The sequence below is a fragment of the Pomacea canaliculata genome, linkage group LG14 (assembly GCF_003073045.1).
Source record: "Pomacea canaliculata isolate SZHN2017 linkage group LG14, ASM307304v1, whole genome shotgun sequence".
NCBI lineage: Eukaryota > Metazoa > Mollusca > Gastropoda > Architaenioglossa > Ampullariidae > Pomacea > Pomacea canaliculata.
Window position 1 is genome coordinate 8,864,721 of NC_037603.1, and position 23,660 is coordinate 8,888,380.

The 23,660-nt window shown below is 37.6% G+C and overlaps 1 protein-coding gene across 4 annotated transcripts; it reads left to right on the top strand.

The window, feature by feature from the left end:
• The first annotated feature begins 86 nt into the window (after positions 1-86).
• On the top strand, positions 87-23,560 carry LOC112555824 (phosphatidylinositol 3,4,5-trisphosphate 5-phosphatase 2-like). 4 transcript variants are annotated; one of them, XM_025224349.1, is made up of 29 exons: positions 104-223; positions 997-1,017; positions 4,833-5,018; positions 6,107-6,170; positions 6,435-6,582; positions 7,135-7,249; positions 7,518-7,658; positions 8,086-8,185; positions 8,658-8,735; positions 9,656-9,796; positions 10,092-10,230; positions 10,551-10,748; positions 10,993-11,189; positions 11,437-11,554; positions 11,851-11,947; positions 12,382-12,520; positions 12,726-12,825; positions 13,017-13,108; positions 13,464-13,545; positions 14,756-14,901; positions 15,168-15,225; positions 15,351-15,445; positions 15,687-15,777; positions 17,399-17,498; positions 18,326-18,387; positions 18,961-19,133; positions 19,567-19,719; positions 20,340-20,534; positions 20,674-23,560. In XM_025224349.1, exons 2-29 carry the CDS (start codon positions 1,013-1,015, stop codon positions 20,926-20,928), a joined length of 3,468 nt encoding a protein of 1,155 aa, XP_025080134.1. In that variant the 5' UTR covers positions 104-223; positions 997-1,012; the 3' UTR covers positions 20,929-23,560. The 4 variants fall into 4 exon arrangements, with proteins under 4 accessions (XP_025080135.1, XP_025080134.1, XP_025080137.1 ...); XM_025224350.1 differs by lacking the exon at positions 997-1,017 and having other exon boundaries at positions 87-223; XM_025224352.1 differs by lacking the exons at positions 104-223; positions 997-1,017 and adding an exon at positions 1,057-3,793.
• Positions 23,561-23,660: the final 100 nt, after the last annotated feature.

Sequence of the window (23,660 nt, forward strand, 5' to 3'; positions counted from 1 at the left end):
ATATTTTGCTATTGAATAATCTAAGGATCTTATTTAAATAGTAAACCATAATCAGAGAAGGTTGGAGATACGGAAGTATGAATGTTATACGAGAATAAGGTGGGGATAATAACAATGTCAAGGATATATATTTACCACTTCCTACACTAGCCGTCTGCAAGCATTTTGCTCTCAACACGGAAGTTTGTGAAAAGTTTGATTGAATTTACGTCAGCTGTGTTACGTGAGTGATTTTTTTCCATCGATCAAGTGTTTTTCTTTCAGTTGCAGCTTTTGATTACAAATGGTGTAATGCAATCTCGAAGCATCTGCATGTGATACATGAATTTATTGATGAATGACAGATTCCTCGATTTGTTTACACTTGATCATTAGTTTTTGTTTAGCCAGTTAGACCAGCTATCCTTATCTATCGGAAAGACACCGATTTTCAATAAATCACGTCATTCTATGTGATTTTGTTTTACAACTGTTTAGGGCAAACAATTTTATCTCGGAAAAACTGTTTGGCAAACAAATATAAAATGTTAAAAATGGAACGGATTGCCGATGGGTTCAGCCAAAAACATCGACATATCATAATATTTACTTAAAAATTTGCAAAAATACAAAACCCACCATTAATTTATCCATCAATTGCATTTTAATACTATTTGACTATTTGTGCTCACTTAATTACAGGCATATGCACAGATCTACATCGTCTTCTAAATCTTTCAGAAATCTGATTCAGATTTAGGCGGTACAAAACTTTGAATTTCCAAGCCTTATACAATTACAGCTTACTATACCACTATTTCTCTCATGTCTCTCTAGCAGCACTGCGTTACAATGTTTTTGCTTAATGAGTGTGTATACACTCGATCAGCTACAACTGTCAGCATCACCAATGTGTGTTAAGGCAATTTTTGTTTTTGTTAAAAATAAAAACTGTACACTGTATCATGTTCTGTGTGAAACAGTGATACTTTATTTGTTGCTCTCTTTCATTTTCAGCCCATGGAAGATAGATATGGGGTTTGTCCGAATATATATATATAGTTGTTTTTCAGCTGATTGCAGCTTTCCTTCATTTTTCTCAGTTAATTATGCTTTTTTGGCCTTTGTCATCTTACATTACACTATACACAATTTTTGGCTCTGTCATAGCATGTCTGATTGTTTCAGTAGCCTGTGTGCATTCTTGTGATCTCTGTGTGTGTGTGTGTTTGCAGCATGTATTCATTCCTGTTTGTCTACCTGCATTCTTATAAATGTTTACTGAAGAGAAAGTTGCCTGCATGCAAATGCTGATTTTACTCCAAAGCATGCATTCAACCTGTTGGCCATACTTATTTTTCACTTCCCTTTAATGTCTTACTGTTAGGGAGAAAATCGTGTGGGTAGTAACTGGTTGTATGTAGATTTTCTGTGGTTTGCCTTTATGCTCCTACAGTAGTTAATAAGAGACTTCTGCTTTGAAAAGATAGCTACAGGTCCTGTCTATCTGCGTACCTGTGAAGGTTTCTCATGCCACAGCAGACAGAATGGATGAAGACTGAAAATACTTTGCTGCAGCAAAGGGTTAGGGTTAGAGATTTATGCCAAAAGTGAAATATCTAGGTCGGTTATCCTTGGCAAGGGCCAGAGCATCTTATTTTTTTAATAACTTAATAGTCTTGAATGGTAAATATTAACAAACTGGATAATAAGTATAATGTCCAGTTATTGTCTTTTTCTGGCAGGCCAATGTTGTTATTAAGGGGTGAAGGGAAGTGATTAGTCTTAAATTATTCAAGAATGTTTTGCACTGGGATAGCTACTTCTGTTGCAGTGAATATTTACTCTTTTAAGAAGCGACATTTTCTAAACTGATGAAAGGCACTTCTTGATGATGGTGTACTCAATATTTCAATGCCTGAGAAATAGTGTGAGGTAAAGGTCTCTTTGATAGTGACCTTAGGCAGCAAACTGTAACTGGTTCAACATGTCTAGAGCATAGCATGCAGAAACTAAAGCCCATTGTCTATTTCTACCACCTTTAGCTTAATTGTGAAATGCTCATAATATGGGCATAATATATTGGTAAGTCAGGTAGCCACTGCTACTTGATGGACAGGTCTCAAACTTGCAACCTTCTGCTTAAAGGGCATTGGTTCTTTTTTCTGGTGAAATTAATGTTTATGTAAAGGTGATATATCATTTTATTTAGGAAAATATTGGCTGTCACCATCTAGTTGCATGGCTTATCCAGGGCTGATAATGAAGTGAGTGCAGCATGCTTTTAATTCCTTTTGCCATGGAGATGAGAACCACTCTCTGCACCATTCCCAAAGAAGAATTACACTGGACAGCAAAGTCATACTCTTCCATATCAAGAGCATTTGTCCTGCTTCACCTCAGTCCAACAAAACTTGCTTCGTGAATGTGCCTGCCAGTTCATTTTTTCCTGTCCCTTTGTTTTTCTTTTCTCTTTACTTTTTATTAACATCGTTTGAGCAAAAGTGCTCTTTAAACTTATTTGACCTTTGCATTAAGGCTGAGAACTGAATCTTAAAACTGTTGAAAGGTTACTGATATTCTGACTCCTGGTTGATTTTTATACAAAGAAGTTCCTCACTGTCAGAGAGTACCTGGCTGTGTAACCACTTTCTTACGTTCTTATATCCTAATGCGTGAATGAAGTTAGAAATTTCCATACTGACTGTTTTCAGATTCTCCAAACCCCCTTCTGTTCAGCCCAAGAAAGAAAAACCCATGAAAATTTTATTATCATGTACCTTTTATATGTCTTTCTAAATAACTGGTGACTATTATACCATTGTCTGCTAACCAGTTTTAATTTCATTTCTTATTTGTGTGTATTGTCTATGCTTTTTTTGTTTAGAAACCCATTCCTTGTCTAAATAGTTTCTAGAACTGTTAAAAAAAACATGCACCAGATGTCACCAATCATCTCATTGCTTCTGTGACTTTCACTGCCTGCAACTAGCAGAACTTGTACTTCCACAACTAGTAGTACTTGTACTCTCACAGCTAATGATACTTGTGCTCCCAGTAGCAGACATTTTTCCCACTCTCAGAATTGCCCAAAATGGACTATTGGAGCAGAGCAGTCACATCTGCTTTGTGTATCCAGGATAACACATTTGAACAGTATCCTCTTTGTGTTCAATGCATAGTAAGCATCACTCTACAGAAAGTTCATCAAATCATTGTTTGTGTGCCCTAACTCATGTGGCATTCACTGAAACAGTGTTTGTGTGCTCGTGTGGCATTCACTGAAACAGTGTTTGTGTGCCCTAACTCGTGTGGAATTTACTGAAAAAGTGTTTATGCCCTCTAACCCATGTGGCCTTCACTGATAGTGTTCAGTCTCATTGTCACTCTGCAGTGAGTGAAGCAATTCTTTCTCCTTCCGTGTTGCTCATATCTCTGTACTTATCTGGTATACAAGTTTTATCTAGGCTATTTACCATGTGATAATGTTGAGTTATTATCTTTCCTTGTAGATATTTTTTCCTTCCTGCTTCATCAGTGCATGCACTGATTATCATACACATACAAAAACACATGTACAGACATCCATACATGAGATAACACACACACACAGAGCTTTTTAAAAATATTTTTAAGATTGAACTTGGCCAAGAAGTCAGTTAAGCAAAGAGTTTTCTTTTTTTGCTTCCTTTCTGTCCACTCTGTCTTGTACTGGCTGCTTCATGCATATTTGTTTCTTTGTGCATGGAGATATATTTTAGAACTTTACTCGACAGATGCTCCTTAAGCCTCCGTTGTAGAAGAAATTCTGAGGGTCAGTTTTTAACTTTTAGAATAAGTTTTCTCTGAAACTATATCATGAAATTTTATTAAAATCTTCAAATATCTTTTTTTTCAAACTAGAAATTTGTGTAGATGGCTGTAAAGTTTATCTCAAGACAACATATGAAGGTTGTGTTTGCTGTGGGATTTATTTGTTCTTTTGTTAACCTGTGGTGCAGTATAGCAGTACCATATTAGATTTATTTATTTAATCTATATTTTTTAACTGTGCAAGAGTTTGAGGTTGCACTTATCCTGGATGTCATGTGAGAGTGTGTATATTCACATCTAATATTGTTTGTGGTGTTGGGGTAAGGAAGTTGGAATGTCTCTACCCTAATTTCGTATTAAAAATTTATGGATTTTCTTTGCTGGGTTAAGTGGTTTTCTCAGTTTGATTCTTGCTCTTAAATTTGATTGCTGCCCGTTCCCCCCCCCCCCCAGAACATTCTACCCTTTGTAAAATTTCTTTGTGCTATTTTCCTAGGTGTTGTGCCATTAAGTTATAATAAATATGTTACTAGTTAGATGTATCACACAATGACTATGTTATGACTTAGATGTATCACATTCTGAACTTCAGTAATTTAAGGGAAATGATAGGAAAAACTTGGTGTAAAAAATAATGTTCTTTGACCAGTGGGAAGGGATCATACTAAAGCTGCAGCATTCAGATATGCTGTATTTTTTTCCATCAATTCCAGAATGTTGAGATTTGTAAATATACATTAATGCTGAACATTTTGTGGTGTAAAGTAAATAACTTGTATCAAGATTGGAGGAAGTCTATCATTATAGACTGTTATATACTGAATGACATGACTTCTTAGTTCTATTTCTCTTCCTCTTGGAAACAACTAGAAAGTCAATTTTTCCTTCCTTTATAGATATCTCAAAGACTTGGTAGCAAACACTTAAAATAACAGCATGTGTACAATTTATATCGTAATGTGTTAAGTCCACTTGGCATTGGTTCTTGACAAGCACACAAAGGATGCAGAAGCTAAATCTTCACTATGTTCTTCTAACAGTTCCAATGTGAGGCAAACAGGAAATCGAAGTGCTGCTGGGGGCACAAAGATGCAAATGTCAGTATTCTTCCATCGGGGCATTTCACGTCTTCGTGCTGAGGAGTTATTGCAGCTTGCAGGAGAAGATGGCAGCTTTCTTGTTCGCGATAGTGAGACCGTCTCAAATGCATATGTACTGTGTGTTCTGTAAGTATGACAATAAAAAGGGCACGTGTATTGCTTAGTAACTGTTGCTGTGCTAAAACACAAAGACATTAAAGATTCACACACATCAAACTTTCTAGACTTATAAGGATATTGTGGAACAAACAAGTAATGTTAAAAAATTTCTATTAGAAGATAGTGATAGTTTGGGGTTATTATGTTACTACATCAAAGCATTTCACAGTCAGAAGTATGATAAGCTTGGCTAACTTTCTGAGTCAACCATTAATCACAAAGTACAACTGATGCAGTTAATGGTAAGTTTTAATGTACTTAGCCAAGTGGTGATAAAAAATTTTAATGTGAAGTTTTTCTGAAGCTTAGCTGTTAACATAGCTAGATTTTTTGCTTTAATCATTCATCAACTGATCAAGTAATGGACATAATTGTTACTCTGAAGCAGATTTGTCAATTTGAAGCAGATGAATATGTTTGTGTCCAGAAGTGTATATGAGGATCCAGCAACACTGTTTCATTATCTACTGGTTGATTAATAATAATATATTGAATTTGTATGAGCTTTTTACCACCATTATAGGCAGGCTCAAAGCACATACTAAAAAGAAAAAAGAAGAAAAGAAAAGCACACAAACATAATAAGAATGGAAAAAAACGTTATACAGTCACTCTAGATGTGTTTAGGTGCCCTCTGAGATGGTAACGTCAGCTCCACTGTTATTATTCAGATGTTTCTTAATCCTAGTCCACAGCTCAAACCTTGAAATGTTCAGGAGAATAAGAAAAGCTTATCAGGCCTTGCAATGGTCAAAGTTCTGAAGTTTTTGGAGGAAGGAATCGGAAGTGTTGTACCATTGTACAAAAGGTTTAATAAACTCATTTAGCACAAGCTACATGTTGTCCACAAGGTGTTGCAACTTAAGGTGTAGGTGTTACAGGTAAGGCATGATAGTGACTACGGCACCCACTCCCCAGTCATTAACAATGGTATCCACCAACATCAGGTTATTTCTACCTAGTAGACTAAAGCTTGTGGGATCAATTTTGTGGCCAACAGAAATGAACTCTTGTGAACTGGAGGAGAAAATGAACTTTTCATTTGGATATTTCAGGTTCCAGCTCCAAGTGCACCAATATCGTATCTTACCTGACAAAGATGGCCGACTCTCTGTGCAGGTATATAAAGTTTATTGTGCATTCACACTCTGCTTTTTCTGCTAATGTTGAAGTTGGGTATTTTTAAATAAATCATATTTTCTTAACCTCCCCAATTTCATCTCCAAAACCATTTTTTTTAATTCAATGGGATGACATTTGGTTTCTTCTGGAGGAAAAGAAGAAATATTTTGTATAGATGAGATCCTTAACAACACATCATACCAACAATGTGAACTGAAAAATGAGGCAGTTAGATGACATGTCATGTATGCTGTATTGCAGTCGGAGGGTGATATGCAGCCCCTGTCCTTCACTGACCTGCCAAGTCTTGTCAATGTTTATGTCAGTAAAGGAGAGAAGAATGGACTGGTTTGTGCACTGCGTCGTCCAATCCCACCAGAACGTCCAGAGTCCCAAGAGGCAGATTCTGGTCAGTCCTAATTTCGGCATTTTTCTTCTTTTCTCTATGTCTGACTTATTCATTCTGTCATCTCTTTTTGAAATTGTAAGCCCAATCTGCCTTTTTCAAAATTTTAAAACTATATTAGGTTATTTTATGACCAATAAAAAAAAAGATACATAAAGTCATGCTTTTAATTGTTATCAGTTTATTGTGACCATTATTGAAGACAGAAGAGGCTAATATAAAAGCAAGGAAAGATTAGCTCTATGGATAGATGATTTATCAGTAAGAGAAGAAGGAATCAGTACAAGAACTACTTACTGTGGAATGTTAATGCATTTGATAATATTTGACTTGTTCTCTGATGGTGGTATTGTCACCTTTTTGTTGCTTAATTTTGCTAGTAGGTGAAGTAGGTTTGTGTAATGTTGCTTTTACTGTCTCCAGAACTGTGTTTTGTAATGATAGTGGTTGTGTTCAATGATATAGACCCTGCTGCAAAGCTAAAAATGCTCACATGCAATATTTCATCATGATCGCAATGCTGGCTTGTCACATCATGTAGTATTACTGTTACAGAAGAAGAAGATGGTGATGATGGGGCTAAAGAAGAAGGAGCTGGGGATGAGAGATCTGTCACTAAAAACATGAAGTTTGGATTGCTGAATAACTTTGCCCGTCTGGACTTGTCTGCGTAAGTCAAAACTTGTATTCAGTCCCCAGATCAATGTTTTCTTTACTCTTTCACGTGTCGCCCAAAATTACTGATATAAATAAAAAATGCCATTCCACTATTCTTGCCTTGTACTGATATAACCTACTTTGTTGTTTTCACATTGAAACACCCTCTGCTTTATTGAGAAGCACATTTTCATAGGTTGTGTGTGTGTATATATATATATGCATGCACATTTGTGTACATTTACCTGTTTCTTTGTCTGTATATTATTGATTGGTTGTAGGTGTGACGGGGAGTTTATAGAAAGCCTGAAGACATACATTGACAGTGGCTTAGAACAGGACGCAGCAAGCACTCGCTCAGGCAGCAGCGCCATGCTCAAGTTACAGGAGCTACTGCAGACAGCTGGTCGTGGACTTCAGAGGTAATGCACAGTGCTTTCTAAATATTCAGCTGGCTTTAAGACGAACATTAAAAAACTGAATCCACTTGTAAGATGACTTAACCAGGTTCCGGTTTTGGTTTTTTTTCAGGTTTGGGGAGTATTTTAATTTTTGTGGATGAACTCACCTAGTGCCAGACCATTACCTGGCATTATCTTAATGGTTAATGCAAAGCAGTCAGCTATTATGTTTCTATTTCTATTTTGTGAATCTTTTTATCTATATATTTTGTGAATATTTTTAGCTGTTTCACGTTAACCCTCCTCTTAGCACCCAATGACATCAGTGCACCTGCCCCTTAAATTTTAAAAGAAAGTATTTTTTCTTATCTCTGTTTATTACTTGTCCTATTTTAAATGTTGTTGCACTCTGTGTGTGTTTGTATGCATGGTTGTGTGGCTATGCTAGGGAGGTGGATGTGTTTTTGATGAAGCTTTCTATGATACGCGATGTGCTGGCTCAAGATGATGATGACCGTAAGCGTCCACCAGTCCCCAATATCAATGCAGTAAGATTCACTTTCTGGTCACTGTCTGATTGCTGTCTTGAAATTCTGCTTGTTAACAAAATGTCCACCTGGATATATTTGTATTGACACATTTTGGCAGCATTATTTTAGATTTTTTATTATTTATTCTCAAACTTATCCAAGTGCACCAGCTGCCAGGGTATACCTAAAGCAGCGTGCATGTGTAACAAAGTAACAGATTCAGAAAAACAAAATCTTGAAGAAAAGAGTGTGTGTAACAACATGCGTGTAGCCCTGAATTCAAATGTAGAGGTAAAGTATGGTTTGTAATGTATATAATCTGGCTGAACATGTGTTTGCAGCATCTAGTGTTAGTGTGTATCTTCAAGCTCTCTATAAATTCACCATCACACCTACAACCAAAGAATAATATACAGATTTATAAACAGTCATTAACTCTGTGTGTGTGTGTGTGTGCATGTGTATGTGTGCATGTGTGTGTGTGAGATAGACAGGCATGAATTATATTCAATTTCTAGCAGCACAGCTTGAGCAGAGCAAGACACAGCTGTTGGATACACTCACCAGAGTATGTATATTTTGTTTTAGTCTGCTGTGTATTTGTCACCACTGTGTATTGTTACTCTGTATTTTGAGGTGTGGGTGGGTGGTTTGGTGGGCAGTGGCAGATGGACAAACTATTATTAATGCCTTTAATGGTGGGGGAAAAGCGCAATATAAATGAACATCTTCTTATATCCATAAGAATTATAAATTCTGAAAACAAATCTTCTCTCTGGCAGATATAATTTTTCTCAGGATGGCTCTCTACAAATAATTGAACTCTTTTGTTGTGCTATCCCCTTAGTTGTTGACACACTTGACATAAAACATCAGGAAATAATTCTGCCAAGAAAAGATTGAGAGCTCCAGAAGGGCAGCAAATGTAAAACATCAGGAAATTATTCTGCCAAGAAAAGATTGAGAGCTCTAGAAGGGCAGCTAATGTATGTGATCCAGTGTGTCTTAGGGCATGAGAAGGAGCCCAAGCTTCATCTTCATTCCCCGTTTACTTTCCCCAATGTATATAAGATATCTATTTCTGTTCGACCTTTACTTTCCCTGATGTATGTTAGATACTCATTTCTATTGGACCTTGGAGATCTTCCAGGCACAAGCCTTGAGCAACCATCTGCTCCAAAACTGAACACACAGCCACCTCCTTGTCATTCATAATTCTCTGTACTTTCACTTGCTGGGGTGTATTTCCTGTTGCTAGGGTGTTCAGTTTCACTTCTATTTTTGAGGGTCTTATGTGACAGCATAATATGTTTTCTGTAGGAGGATACAATTTTATCTTTTCTTTGACTTTGCCATTTAAACAGGTCCCTGCATCTCTCTCTCTTTTTTTTGGGGGGGGGGGGCGTTTTTTTTTTTTTTTTTTTTTTTTTTTTTTTTTTTAATGTTTAAGAGTCACAGCACTCGTTATGACTTTCTTTTCACCAATAGACTGAAGAGATGCTGAGTGATGCCAGTGGAAATGAATATGACTATCCAGATGTGGCCGAAGTGACATCACAGGCCAAGTCCTCTTTCCTCTTACCTCACAACCAGGCTCCTAGTGTCAGGATCCCCCTCTCCACCTTTGAGGTTGGTGTGTGGGCATGTGTGTGGCTGGGGGGCGGGGAAGGTGCGTTCATGTATGTGTGTGGCAGTCTGGTATATGTCTAGTTTATATGTGTGCCTAAACTAATAAGACATTAACACCATTGCTGAAAAAAAATTCCTCATTTTCTGCTAAAATAAACAATGAGCTGCTTTGGGCCTTAGAACCCTAATCTGTGACGACAACAGAATAATTATGCCAGTCCTGCTATCTGGCAGTCCAACGTCTACATTTGTTCTGTTTCTAATAAATTGTATTCTTAGCCTTTGTTGTTAACAGGTCAAATTAATAAAAGGAGGCAAGATGACAGGACCAAGTAAGGTCAACCTCAATGTGGATATGCGCCAAGGTCGACTGTTTGCAGTCAAGCCCTCCAAGGACTTTCTTGACTCCAGCAATATCTTCACACATGACAAAAGTAAGCTTTCATAATCAGGAAAATTCTGTGCTCCTGCTAAAAATTGATCATTTTGTTGGCAGGAATTAAAAATCTGAAGGTAGAATTGGGTGCTCATACATGTACAAGTGAATGATTTCCTCAAAGTGGCTGTTATTATAGCTATAAATGGGAAATTCTTGTCTATGAAACTGAAAACTGCTATGGTAAAACAAAAATTTTTACTAATGATTGTTGAGGTAGAAGAGAAGGAGAGATATCAACTGTATCGCATCAGAAGCCACTTGATTCAGATAGTTGTTGTGGCAACAAAACATTGTATGATTCTGATGATGTTTCAGTCTTACAGCTGGTGAAGCATACGCAGGAAAACAGTCGACTGGACGTTATCATGGAAGGGAAGAAAAAGTTGACATACCAGTTTGAAAATGCCCACGAGCGGGAAAATTTCTGCCTGCAAGTGCGTCAGATGAAAACACTCCACTCACAGGAAACTGATGTTGATAATCTCTCTGTATTTATTGGCACTTGGAATATGGGTAAGCATAACCCTTGCCTTCTGTTTTTTTTTTACTAAACCATGACCTAAGCAGCTGCCTGAAAGCTTTTAAATGTTCACTATTTATCAAACCACTTCACCATTCACCACACTGCTACAGCCCATCACTCACTAATTTGCCATTCAGGTCTTTATCTCTATGGGTTGTTTATGATCCTTGCCTGATAATTTTCAGCTATAAATTTCAACTTAAATGGGCACACAAACAGAACTGTTTCTTTCAGGAAAGTCGACTCCTATTAACACCCTCAAGTTCTGGCTACGCTGCTGGGGGGAGGGGAAAAGCAAAGATCGGACATTGTCCCGGTTACCACATGACGTATATGTAGTGGGAACTCAAGAGAGTTCTATGGCAGACAAGGATTGGGTAAATCTCTTAAAAGCAACTCTGAAGGCAACATTGATGGTGGATGTGGATTTGGTGAGAGCGCAATATATTTTTTTTATTCATGAATTTAGCACTTTATTATTTGTCTTGCTAACACTTTCTTATATGTCTTGCTAATGCTTTAGTATTGTAAGAATATGCACATTTTGCAGATGAGTGTGCATATGTTTGCATGTGCACTTGTGTTTGAGTTAGCATCTGAAAGTTGTAAATATGAGTTAGAAATGTTTACAGGCAAATTGGAAAAGTGGCAAAATGTTTAAGAGGTGGTATATTGCAGCTGGAGACCTGTACGTTGTGGGGATTGCGTCTGGTAGTTCTCATACTGCCACGACACCGAAACAAAATCAGTCATGTACAGAAGTCCTCAGTGCGAACAGGAATTGCTAATGCCTTAGGTTGGTACCTTTCAGGCTTTTGACTGCGTTAGAGCTGTGTATATATGAGTGTGGGAGAGCTTATGTGTGTAAGGTAGAGAGAACTGACACATGATACTTCAGTTTCCTCAAACATTTTTTAACTTATTCAGCTCACTACATTTTTTTCATTTTGATGGTTAATGGTCATCATCAATAGGGCAACCTCATGTCATGTCTGGGCTAAGTTAACCTTCATAATTTAAGTGTTTTCCAACGATGCATACATCAGTTCTAAAACAATCATAGGTAGAGACTGTGGTTGAAATTCCCTACAGGTAACAAGGGGGCAGTGGCAATATCTTTTCTCTTCAACGGCACATCTCTTTGCTTCATCAATTCTCATCTAACTTCTGGAGAAGAACGAGAAGACAGGTAAAAATATATATATATATAAGGTTGTTTTTTTTTTTATCAAAATAGTGTTACAAAATTTCTTGGGCTATACAGGTCCTTATTTTTCTTTGTTTAATGAAATCTGTTAAAAGGATATGGGGATCTGCTACAGCATGTGAGTGTTGTAATGACCTTTGACTGCTCCTCCTTTTATAAACTTTGGCAAGAGAGATGAGTAGATTCTGGTTAATGTGAAATTTATTTGGGGCAAATGTTGATAAAACAGCACAGGTAATGCAACCTGACTTCATGACACGTAAGTGGAACAATGACTGTTTAAGGCATCTTGATGTCTGGCTTAAATAATGTTACTAAGTAATCAAAGATTCTTTCTAACTTCATTGCCTGGCGATTGTTTCATGCCAAATTATTTTTTTCTAGAGTAAAAATTATAAATTTTGGCTTTGCTGCAGACGTAACACCAACTTTAGAGACATCTTGAAGGGCTTGTCACTAGGGCCTCGGAATCTAGATGGTTATGATGTCACCCATAAGTTCCACCATGTTTTTTTCTTTGGCGACCTCAACTATAGAGTGGCTGAGCCCATTGAGGTAGGTTGTCATTCTAGTGATACAGATATAGAACCATCTAACCTGCCACTTTTTTCCAGAATCATTCTGTTGGCTTTTTTGTGGGGAGGGGTCTTTCGAGGAACTTTTTAATAGATGAAACACTGCCTTTACAGGATATATGTGTGCGTGTGCGGATGTGCATTTGTGAAAATGTCCTTACATCTTATATACACTGCTTGTTTAGAGTGTGCTGTTGCGGACAGAACAGAGAGATCTGCGATTCCTGCTGGATAAGGATCAGCTGAAAAAAGCCCAGCTGCTGAAGAAGGCTTTCGTTGCCTTCAGTATGTTTCTTGCTCTCTTTGTTTATCATCTTCACATAAGGTACAATGGATTTCTGATGAACAATATTTCTGTTCAGTCCACAAGTTGATTAGTTTAAATGAGAGCAAATCCTATAACAGACACATGCTTGTGTATATGTTGAGGGACAGAACATAAAATAACTCTTATTGTCTCAATTTGTTTTGAACAGATGAAACAGAAATCTCTTTCATGCCTACATATCGGCTGGAGCGACAGACTGCAGGCTACAAATATGACTGGCGAAAAGTGAAGAAAACTGGGGTTAGCATTCAGTACAGCTATCAGCATACATCACTATTGTACATGTGTTATGTATGTAAATATGTGTAAGTGAATGAGTGTGTTATGTGTGCATTGATGGCTGTAGCTTATAATATTTGATTACATGCGTCAAGAAGCTAAGCTACAGACTTTAATGACTTGTTTCTTATCAAGCTTATGCAGAGCAGTGTTAACAGTTTTGTATGGAAGTATTTCAATATTTCAACATACTCTGGTTATCTACAAAGGCCTTCTGGAAAAATGCAGAGTCTGTTCATAGCCACTGAAGATAATCTTTGTTCATGTTACATCGTCTCATCATATCCATTGAGTGTGATGTATGTTGGCATTACAGGAACGAATCAATGTGCCATCTTGGTGTGACAGAATTTTGTGGCATTCTTTTCCTGGCACCTTTATAGAAAACTCTGCATATGGTGAGTCAGCCTTTATAAAGAACTGCATATGGGACATCAACATTTGTAAAGAACTCTGCATATGAGGAGTTAACTCATTATGATTGTCCTTAGTAGTGTTCCACTGCCAGGGTTTCTGCTTACGCAAATAATTGCGTACAGTATTAAAAGTTCGGAGGACCCCTTCAGTTTTCGTCAATGGGGTCCCCTTCAAATCTGGGCGAAGAACAGGGACCCCTTAAAAATCTGAAGAATTTAGCCTTAGCAGAAGCCCTGACTGCCTGTATAATCTTAACTCCAAACACATTTTATCATGGATATTTTCTTTTGCATGGCATTGATCTGACATAGACTGTAGACACTGCTGGCATGGACTTAGTGAGTTAGTCCAGAAAGATGTGTTTTCACACCTGGCCTTAGACTAGATAATGTGGTCATCTCCCCTTAGGCTTTGTAATCCCTTCAAGTCTCCGTGTCTTGGCCACTTGTCAAAAATTATTTTTAAAAAACTATTTGTCACACAACATAACAATGCTCAAGATGCATTTTAGCGATTAGTTTAAGAAGTAATGTATTATGTACATGTTTAAGAACCTAAAAGTGCATTGGATACCTCTAAAATATGCTTACATATCAGAAAACTTTAGAGAATACTGGAGACACTTAAAACAGAGTGGTAGAAGTGCTACTTTTGTACAATGAAATTGTGAATGAAAATGAGAGTTGTTGCTCTTACTATTTTATCACCTTGGCTGCACAAAATATGTGGGGAATATGTGGAGCATTGGCCCATATGGCCACTTTTGTCTTTGGCTGCACCAGAAAGAAATGATGGTATTATATGACTGGAAATCCTCTCGTGTAATTTTAATTACACGAAGTAACTTGTATTGAAATGAGTCAGTTTCTAAATGCATTTCTAAATACATTTATTTCCCCTGTTCTGTCAATCATTTGCTGTGAATAAAAAACAAAAAAATAAATGGCATAATACATTTCTCAGGTGTGTCCAGCTGTAGCAAGGGATGTGTCAGCTTTGAGTTAACTGATAGAGGTACATTTCACTAGGGTTATGTACTAGTGTATCTTTAGTTACTTGATAGAGGTGCATCACTAGTGATACATTTCAAAAGTGAAATGTCAAGGGTTATGTGCTAGGGTATCTTGATATGTAGCAAGTGCTGTACCTATCCTTGCAGAGTGGGTGTTTATGAATGTTTTGTAATTTCAGGCTCTGTGGACAATCTACTGAACAGTGATCATCGTCCAGTGTTTGGATCATTTGTCCTTGGCATCACCTCACAGTTTGTTCAAAACCGCACTTCATTACAGGAAGATGCTATCATCACCCTCATTTTTGACACAGTGGAGGCACAGGTCTCTTTCTTTTATTTTCTTTCCATCCATGCCATCATTATTTGTTGTCTTAACTTTTCTCAAATACCATTCAGATGTGTTGGTTTATTCATATTGTTCATTCAGACTATTCTCTCCTTTTCTTTTTTTACTGTGTAACCTCCCTTTTTTTTTTTTAATGTGTTAAGCCTGACACTCTCTACCCCTCTGCAACCACCCCTCTCAACAACCCTTAGTTTACTAGTGTATCTTGTCTATGAAATATTCTTGTTTTTCTGCATCCACAGATCCGGACATCCTGCCAACAGTCCTTTATTCTAGAATTCTCTTCTTCATGTCTACCTGGTATGACCCTGTTTTGCATAATATCTCACTATTCTATTTTATTAATGTATTTAGTATCTCACTGTTGTATAGACTTATTATTCCAGTGCCCTGTTGGGCTAATGGTCACTTTACTCTGATGACAGATATTATCTGCTGTCAGCCCAACAAGATCTTCGGCTCTTGGCAGGACCCTGGTATGAGCTGCAACCCCCTGTGGGAATACGAGGAACTGCCAGAGGTCAGAACGTGTACATTTGTATGTAATGATGTGTGGAAAGTGATAACTTAGGTATGTCATCATGAGCTGACTAATGATGAAGAGAAGGAAGATAGAATAAATATGGACACTAAATCTCTGCCACTATATTTCCATGGAATTGTGTGTGCATATTATGTGACAGCTGCAACCTCTGGTGACCAGGAATATGTATACTATATCTTCCACTATGTTTCCATGGAACTATGTGTCTGTGTGACAGCTGCGGCCGCTGTTTGGTGACCAGGAATACTTGGAGGACCAGCACCTGCTGCTTGCAGTCAAGGGGGCGGATGATGACCATGAGTCCTTTGGTAAGCAGCTTATCAATTCATCATCAGTTATAAATAAGTAAGGTGACCAGACGTTTCGGGGGCGAAAGCGGGACACGTGCCGATGATGGTGTCGTCGCCGTCAAAGAACGCCGAATCAGTGTACGGTATTCAGATTTTTAAAGACAAGCGGGACATTTGATGGACTTGCCAGAAAGCCAGAAAGCGGGAGCAGGCGGGACACGAGGTCAAAAGCGGGACTGTCCCGTCTGGTCACCTTAAAATAAGGTGTTGAACTACAGAAGAAAAATATAGAGAAAAAAAAAAAACTGCATAGCTGCCATATTGTCTTTGGAGATCTTGAGGCGTTCAGTGCCACAGAGTTTGAGATAAGTAACACTTTTCCATTTGTCTCAAGCCTGTCAAGTGCAATTTTTATCATTTTCACATTGACATTGTGGAGGAATCTATGCAAATTTTATGTGCAACTAATTTCAATTTTCCAGAGTTTAGGCCTTTACTTTTTCTGTATAGTATGTAAAAGCTTCAATCTTTTACCAATGCCATGTTTTGATTGCAAGATAAACAAAAAGTTTTTATAATTTCAAATAAAAACAAAATATAGAGGTTATTCATAAATTTTGGTGAGTTACTTGAAGGGTTATTTTTAGATGCATTAGTTGATTACAGGATCTGGACAGTGAAAGTTGTGTGTGTGTTTCAGTATGGATGTGGTTGTAGGTGCGTGTGAAAGAAGGGAAGAGGAAAATAGAAGGAGAATATAACTAATCATCTCATGAGAGGCACAGGCACTTAAGTTACAAGAAGAATGAAGTTAACTAATGGTCTCATGAAAGTCCTTGTGTATGCTCACCACAAACACTTGAGTTACAAATCCCCATATGTTATTTCTAAAGTTTACTTGAATGGCTCAATACATTCTGCTGATCTTACCTCCTCAGTAGTAGAGTTCATTGTGCGTCTGAAAGGGGCGTTTGTCAGTCTGGAGGGGCACAACTTCCAGCTGATGACTGATGCGAATACCCTCCAAAACCTCCATGCTAGAGACACTGAACCTGCAGACCTACCAGAACCTACCAGTCCTACAGGAGGGGGTTGAAAGAGCTGTATATAGTCAGAGGGAGAAAAGTTTGCCAGGCCTTGATAATGTGCTAGCCAAGCTGCTCAAGCAGATTAGACTAGATAGGATCTGGCATAGCCATAAGATAAGGTTCCCTACCAAATACAAGCTGTACAAATCCCTGGTAGTGCCAATCCTGCTCTACGGATGTGACATAGAACCAACGACGTTGTACGAAACAAGATGGACACGCTCATAGTACACCAGGAACCTCTGCTTTCAACAGTTAGGCAATGTAAGATCATATGACCCAGCTTAACATCTTGTTGAAGACTATCATCTAAGGCACCATAGTGGTGGCCAGAGGAAGAACTGGCTTACAGGACTTGCTCCCTATCACCCTAAATAAGGAAGAGTGGTGGGCCGTGTCAGTTGCCGTGTCTATTCATGTGTTCCCCCCAACAACAGGTGGCCGGTCAAGGGACGACTGACTGAACAGTTTTGAATAAATCTTGACCCATAAATCCTTTCTACAGTTTATTTGAATGGCTCAGTACATTCTATTGCTCACCTCTTCAATAGGAGAGTGCATCCTGAGCCTGAAAGGGATGTTTGACAGCCTGGAAGTCCAAAGTTTTGAATATATCTTGACCCACAATGGAGAGGAGACTGGAAAAATAAGGTAACGGTTGAATTTACAGATGATAATTAGTACTGACATATATTTTATAATAAATAATTTCATTTTTGTGCGTTTTTTCATTCAATACCTTAAATGGAAGCACCCCATCTTAAAAGAAGGCATCTCTGTATTTTTTGGATATATTGAAGTCCACCCTGCTTGTAGATAAAATCATTTTTTGAGTCTGCACAGCACTGCGCACTATATTACCTAAGGTTACAGCAGTCAGAAATAGGCAGCCACCATATGTATTGACATTGTTAGTTTGCATTGCTGACTCGGGTGATAATCATGACAGTTATGTGGGTGCAAAGGCAGTTTACTCATGGAACAAAAATATTAGTGAAAAACATTTTCATAACATCATCATGATAACCAGCACTACTGAAGTGAATGAAAATGTCCATCACATCATGCATCATTATGATCCTGTCATTAGACAGTGATAACAGATATCAAAACAGTTTTATCAGACTGCCTCTGGACAGTGTATGTAGTGCTGTTGTATGCTGAAGTTGATTGGTGTGATGTGCAATACAGGGCAACACAGGACAGAATCTGTGATACATTCAGCCTTAGTACCTCCATAAAGTAACAAGTCATCATACAAATTAAATATACTTATAGTATATCTTGAACAATATTTATCAGTTACTAATAATAACAACAATAATCTCTTTGTAGTACAGTAAGGAGTTTGAAATTTTGGTTGCATGATAAGCAACAGTTATGTATGCTTGCTGGGAATATGGTCTCTCACTGTGTTGATTCTGTAAATGCTTGGTTTCTGCACTTTGTCAGTGGCTGCTATTTTGTGTGCTTTTCAGGGGGACATGGTATGTGCGATGCAGTGACAGGAGTCGGCTATCCAGATCACGCAAAACATATGGTAGGGGCTCAGTGACTTCTGATAATACTTGTTTAAAGCAACAGAATATTGAGAACTATAGGATCTGCATAAGCTTACAGGAGAGCTGCCAGTATTTTCTTGTACATTAAAAAAGCAGGAGGGGTGATTGGGAGGGGGCAGTATGACTTAGACAAGCATTGTACAACAAATTGACTACAATTTTAGAGGATGACTCTCATCCACTTTGACAGGAATTTGACAACAAACACATACAAGTGGCAGATTTAGAGTTCCCCAAGCCAGAACCTAACGATATCTGTACTCCTTTATTCCGATGGCAATCTGCATGCACAACCAGATCATGGCTAGGACACATCTTTAAGTGCAGGTTATCATACAGCTGGCACCCGTTCCTGTTTTGTTTTTTTTAAGAGGTAACCATTATGTAATGTCAGATATTATATTCACATGACAGATTAATTAATTTCCTGGAAGGGACTAATAAAGATGTTTTGTATTTGTATTTATATTGATACTTGCTTTCATGGTCAAGAGTTCCATTTTGACAGCCTTTTTAAAAATTTACTTTCTTTCTCTAATGCTGTAAATCAGAAATCATCGCCCTGGACACAGAATACCATGATCCTGAAGAAATTCATGCCTGTGCTCCTCGACCAGAGGGTCACAGTAAACTCCACCACACATCCTCCTCATCCCAGATGTCCACAACCACAGTAGATGGCCAGACACTTGTATCACCTCCCCTACCAGCCCCACGACCACAGGTACAGTGACAAAGTGGTTTTATGTTCTCTGGCAAAGTGCATGTGCTTCCTGGCCTTAAATGATTACAAAGTGTCTGTCAAACTGGCACAAATGTTTACAAAGTGTCCTGCCCACCTAGGCAGGGCAGGCAGCAACACCCATGGAAAGAGCACTTTTACTGCAACAGTTAGGAGTCTTGAGAACAGTTACAGAGACACTAAATGATGTATTTATATTCTCAGGGAAGATGCTGAAAGTTAGCTTTCTAGTTCCTTTTCGCCTGAGAAGGGTGGATATAAATGAGCTTTACTTATTGCTTATTGAGCATCAAGCAGACAGAACATTTTTTTTCTATCATGCTCAAGCTTAGTTTTCAGGTGATATCTTCATACAGCTATATGATCTGGTAAGCATTCAAAGAAATTTTACAACCAAAACTGTTATTTTCCCTAGCCTCTCAACCAAGTCCCACCTGGCCAGCAGCAGCAACGTGGTGAAGTGGTCAATGGCCGTGGCTCCACTGCCTCCTCCCCACCACCCATACCCAACAAACGTGTGCGTCCCATTCTGATGGGCCAATCCAGTCTTCAGAGCACACAGCGACAGGTGAGAGTAAACCACAAACCATAGGTGCTGTCAGCAGTATTTCTTCAAAATAAGTTGCACTAGGTGACATGACTAGTTTCACAGGAATAATTAACACATTGGCAACATTATCTTGACAATCAAGACGATACCCTGGTGCATACAAATTTCAAGCATTTTAAAAAAATATGAAATAAACTAAGTGTGATTGGGAAAAATCTATAAAAATTATGAATAACATTTAAATGAAGAAATGAACTGTTGTTACTTCGTGTTGGAATAGGAATTTCCAAAGGAAATTAGGTATGTCCAATACTATTTCCAAAAACATTTTTCATGGACCATGTGTTCAACAAATGATGTTACTGTTATTTACATGAAAATCTCTGTTGCAAATAACAAGAGCAGATTGTTCAGTATTACTGATATCTTCCTCAGAGAGTTCTCAAGCTTGTCTAGGAGGCCATCTAAAGCCTCTCTTTTTGCTAAAGTCTTCTAGATGTATTTACATTTGACTATTATGTTGAATGTTGACAACTTTCAATCAGTTCACTGAGCATAGATTTTAAATGTGGCTTACAAAGATGTAAGTAGCACATATGTCTTCACGATATCTTGATATTTTCCTTAATAAAATTCAGGTGACTCCAGTCACTGCACCAGCACGAGTGATTTCCACACCATCAGCTCCACCAGTTGACACAATTCCCCCTTTACCAGCACCTTCTCAGCTCCCTTCTCTGCCTACATTGCCAGTCGTGTCACCAGGAACCTCTCTTGATGCACCCCCACCAATCTCACGCAAACTTAAACCTGCTTCCCCTGGTGCAGTTCCTGTAAGTCCTTCTCTTACATGTATATGTTACATTGTCAAAAATATTATTTTAATATCACAGTCCTAAAGGTGAAGTACCTTAAAAAATTTATTAGTAAAAATGGTGTGTGCTATTAAGTTTTATGCTTGCAATTCAACAGATCAAAGGTGATGTACCATGTAAGCTGTATGACGACCTAGCTCGACCCAAGACCATACAAGAGTGGCTTGCAACCCTTGGACTGACAGAGTATCTGTCTTTGTTTCTGCGGAATGGCTGTGACACAATTGGTTCTGTTGCAAATCTAACTGCTGCTCAGGTCATGAAAATGGGAATAAAGCATCCAGAACACCGCACACGTATTCTTCAGAGTGTGCATGAACTCTTACGCTATACCGACTATACTAACCAGTGATCTTACAAATTTAGAACATGCCATAAGTGTTCTCCAGAGTTGCTTATTTATGCTAGTGGACAAGCAAGATGATTGTCACGCAGACTATCGTACATGCATTCTACAGGAAGAGTGTCAATGATGGACAGATTTCCACAGAAAAATTAATTTAGAGAAGCAAACATAATTATCAGGTATAATTTTTATTGTGCTTTTTTTATGCATCCTTTATACTGTTGTCATTGTACCAATTTTAAAGAAAAGTTTACTTCCCTTTTGTACATTCCATTCCTACTTATTTTACCTTTTAAGATGTGTCACAATAATATACATTTATAAAAATGAGATCCTAATCCCAGTCTCTGTCAGATTTCTTGAGTTTAACATAAATGCCTTTTTATAATTCCATTTTCAGCTGCCAAAGCAACCTAAAATCCTCGGATGATTCATGTGGTTTGACTTTCTTTTTTGTCCTAAGTCAAGCATTTTCAGTTTTTGAGGTTTGTCATTAGATGAGCAGCTATAACCAAAAGATGTTTTTTGAGAAAAAAATGTAAAAGATTCAGGGGAGTGTACTTGTCACAAGATCTGATTAGTTCCTATAATATTGTGTATGATGTCATTTTACATATCTACTGCTGTCTTCAGCTTCGTTTTGGTATGATATTTTTCTAACCCAAAAAAAAGCATGAGGTAGGTCTATGGTGTTCCATTTCATGCCCAAGAAAAAGAGTAAGAGAAACTGTTCTTTACTAAGGGTTTGATGCATATTCTTTCCCAGGATCTCCAATCTTCACAAACCACAAAATCTTTTGCATAGTTGAAGTGTGCTTATGGGGTTTAGAAAGAAGCTGGATACAAGGCTATAAGGAAGAATGTGAATGTATACATTGAGTGTGTAAGGAAACCCGATGCATCCACATAAATGGATTTGTGATGTGTTCACACAAAAATGATGAAACAGGCCTTTAGTACAGTTTTAATAGAGGCCACCTGAATTTACATGAAACTATTCATGCTGTTTTGATGATAAGCCAACAACTATGTTAGATGTATGAAACAATGGTAATGCATTTTTGTTTTATTTTCTTTTTTGTGTAATGGTGATGATGAAAATATTTGCTGATACCTTCAATATTTTTCTCATTTCCTTGCATTTTTTTTTTAATGCAAATCAAACCACTTCAATAATGGCACAATACTTTACAAAGATGACATTGATATTGATGTTTTTCTTTTATCATGACAAAAAAGTATTTAATTTTCACAGAACCACTTCAATACTTTATGAAACAGACAGTGGACTTAAAGATTTATAAATGAGAGGAGGTGATGTAAATGGAATGTGATTTATATAATGTCAGTGTCTTCCTCTTGGTCAACTGTTCCCAATATTAAAAATCTGGCAAATAATGGTAATAGCTGTCACTTTCAGTTCCATGCATTCCATTGGCTGTTCTTCTGTGACAGTTGCATAATATATTTTCAAGTCTTTGAATTATTTTTGACCTTGTTTAAATTGTATGATCTTTTTACTTTTATACAGACTGACTGTAATAATGTCTTACACATTTGTCACATTTAAATTCTTAAACTCATTGCTTCATTCAACGGATAGTAACCATAGAACATGTTTTGGTTAAGACTGGTGTTGATATAGCGTGGACAGGCATATTATCAGCTGAAAAGATGATTAAGCAACTAGAGGGACATTTATGAACAAATGAGTTTACATATACTCAAGCTGTGGCATCTCCTTTTTCTTTATTTAGACCTTTCCTCCTCCACCCTACACACCCCTTCAAGCCCTGACTTTATTGCATGTTTCAGCATGTGGCATGACAGGTGACTGATACGAGTCTGCTGTTATTGGTTTTCACTTTGGTGAACCATTTACTCAAGTTGGAATGTGCAAAGGTCTGCCAGTGAACCGTTAACTCATTTTGGCATGTGGAACTCTGCCAGTGAGCTCTAAACTCCATTTGGCATGTGTTTGCTAGTAAATTCTGGTCTTTTCTTTGATTCCAGGCTTGTATAAACCCATCCTGCCCAGAAGTCCTCTGACCAATCATGTAAATAATTGATAATTTCCATGTGCATATGTGCAAGTTCAGAACACAGAAAAAAACTTTGGGCAAGACTGTTGAATATGAGAAACATCAGTGGTGTTCAAGACGTAAGGCATATGCATTTCAAATGTCACAGGGTTTCCAGATCCAGTCTTTTGACCTGGAGATATTAGGCAGCTTTGGCAAGCAGCACATACTAAAATGATTTGTTAGAACATAAACTTTGGATCATTATATCCCATCTCATCATAGTACATTTGTCATAGTCAAAGATGTATATATGATATTTAAGTTGCACATCTCATACGGTTGTGCTCACGGCTGTAGAAAATGTACATACTTGGAATTGTGTAGCTTCTCATTTCCCAGCCATATCTCAGCTTTAAGCATACATAAAGCATTGGACTTATTTATTTGCCAAGTTGTATACATACTTGGGTATCTCGATTTGTTTTTCTCAATGAATGCATGACAGTATTCTTTTTACATATGGTTGTACCATTTATTTATCCTGGCAAAATTTTGTCCACTTTGCCTTTTGGACATGTCTTCTGTATCTGTTAGTAAAGAGTGTTTCATCCTTATATGGACTTTAGTTTTCAGTTAGCCTGGCCAAGCACATTCAATCTATGCTTACTGAACTCTTGCATATTAAGGTTTACTTTCATTATGCAAACGCAAAAT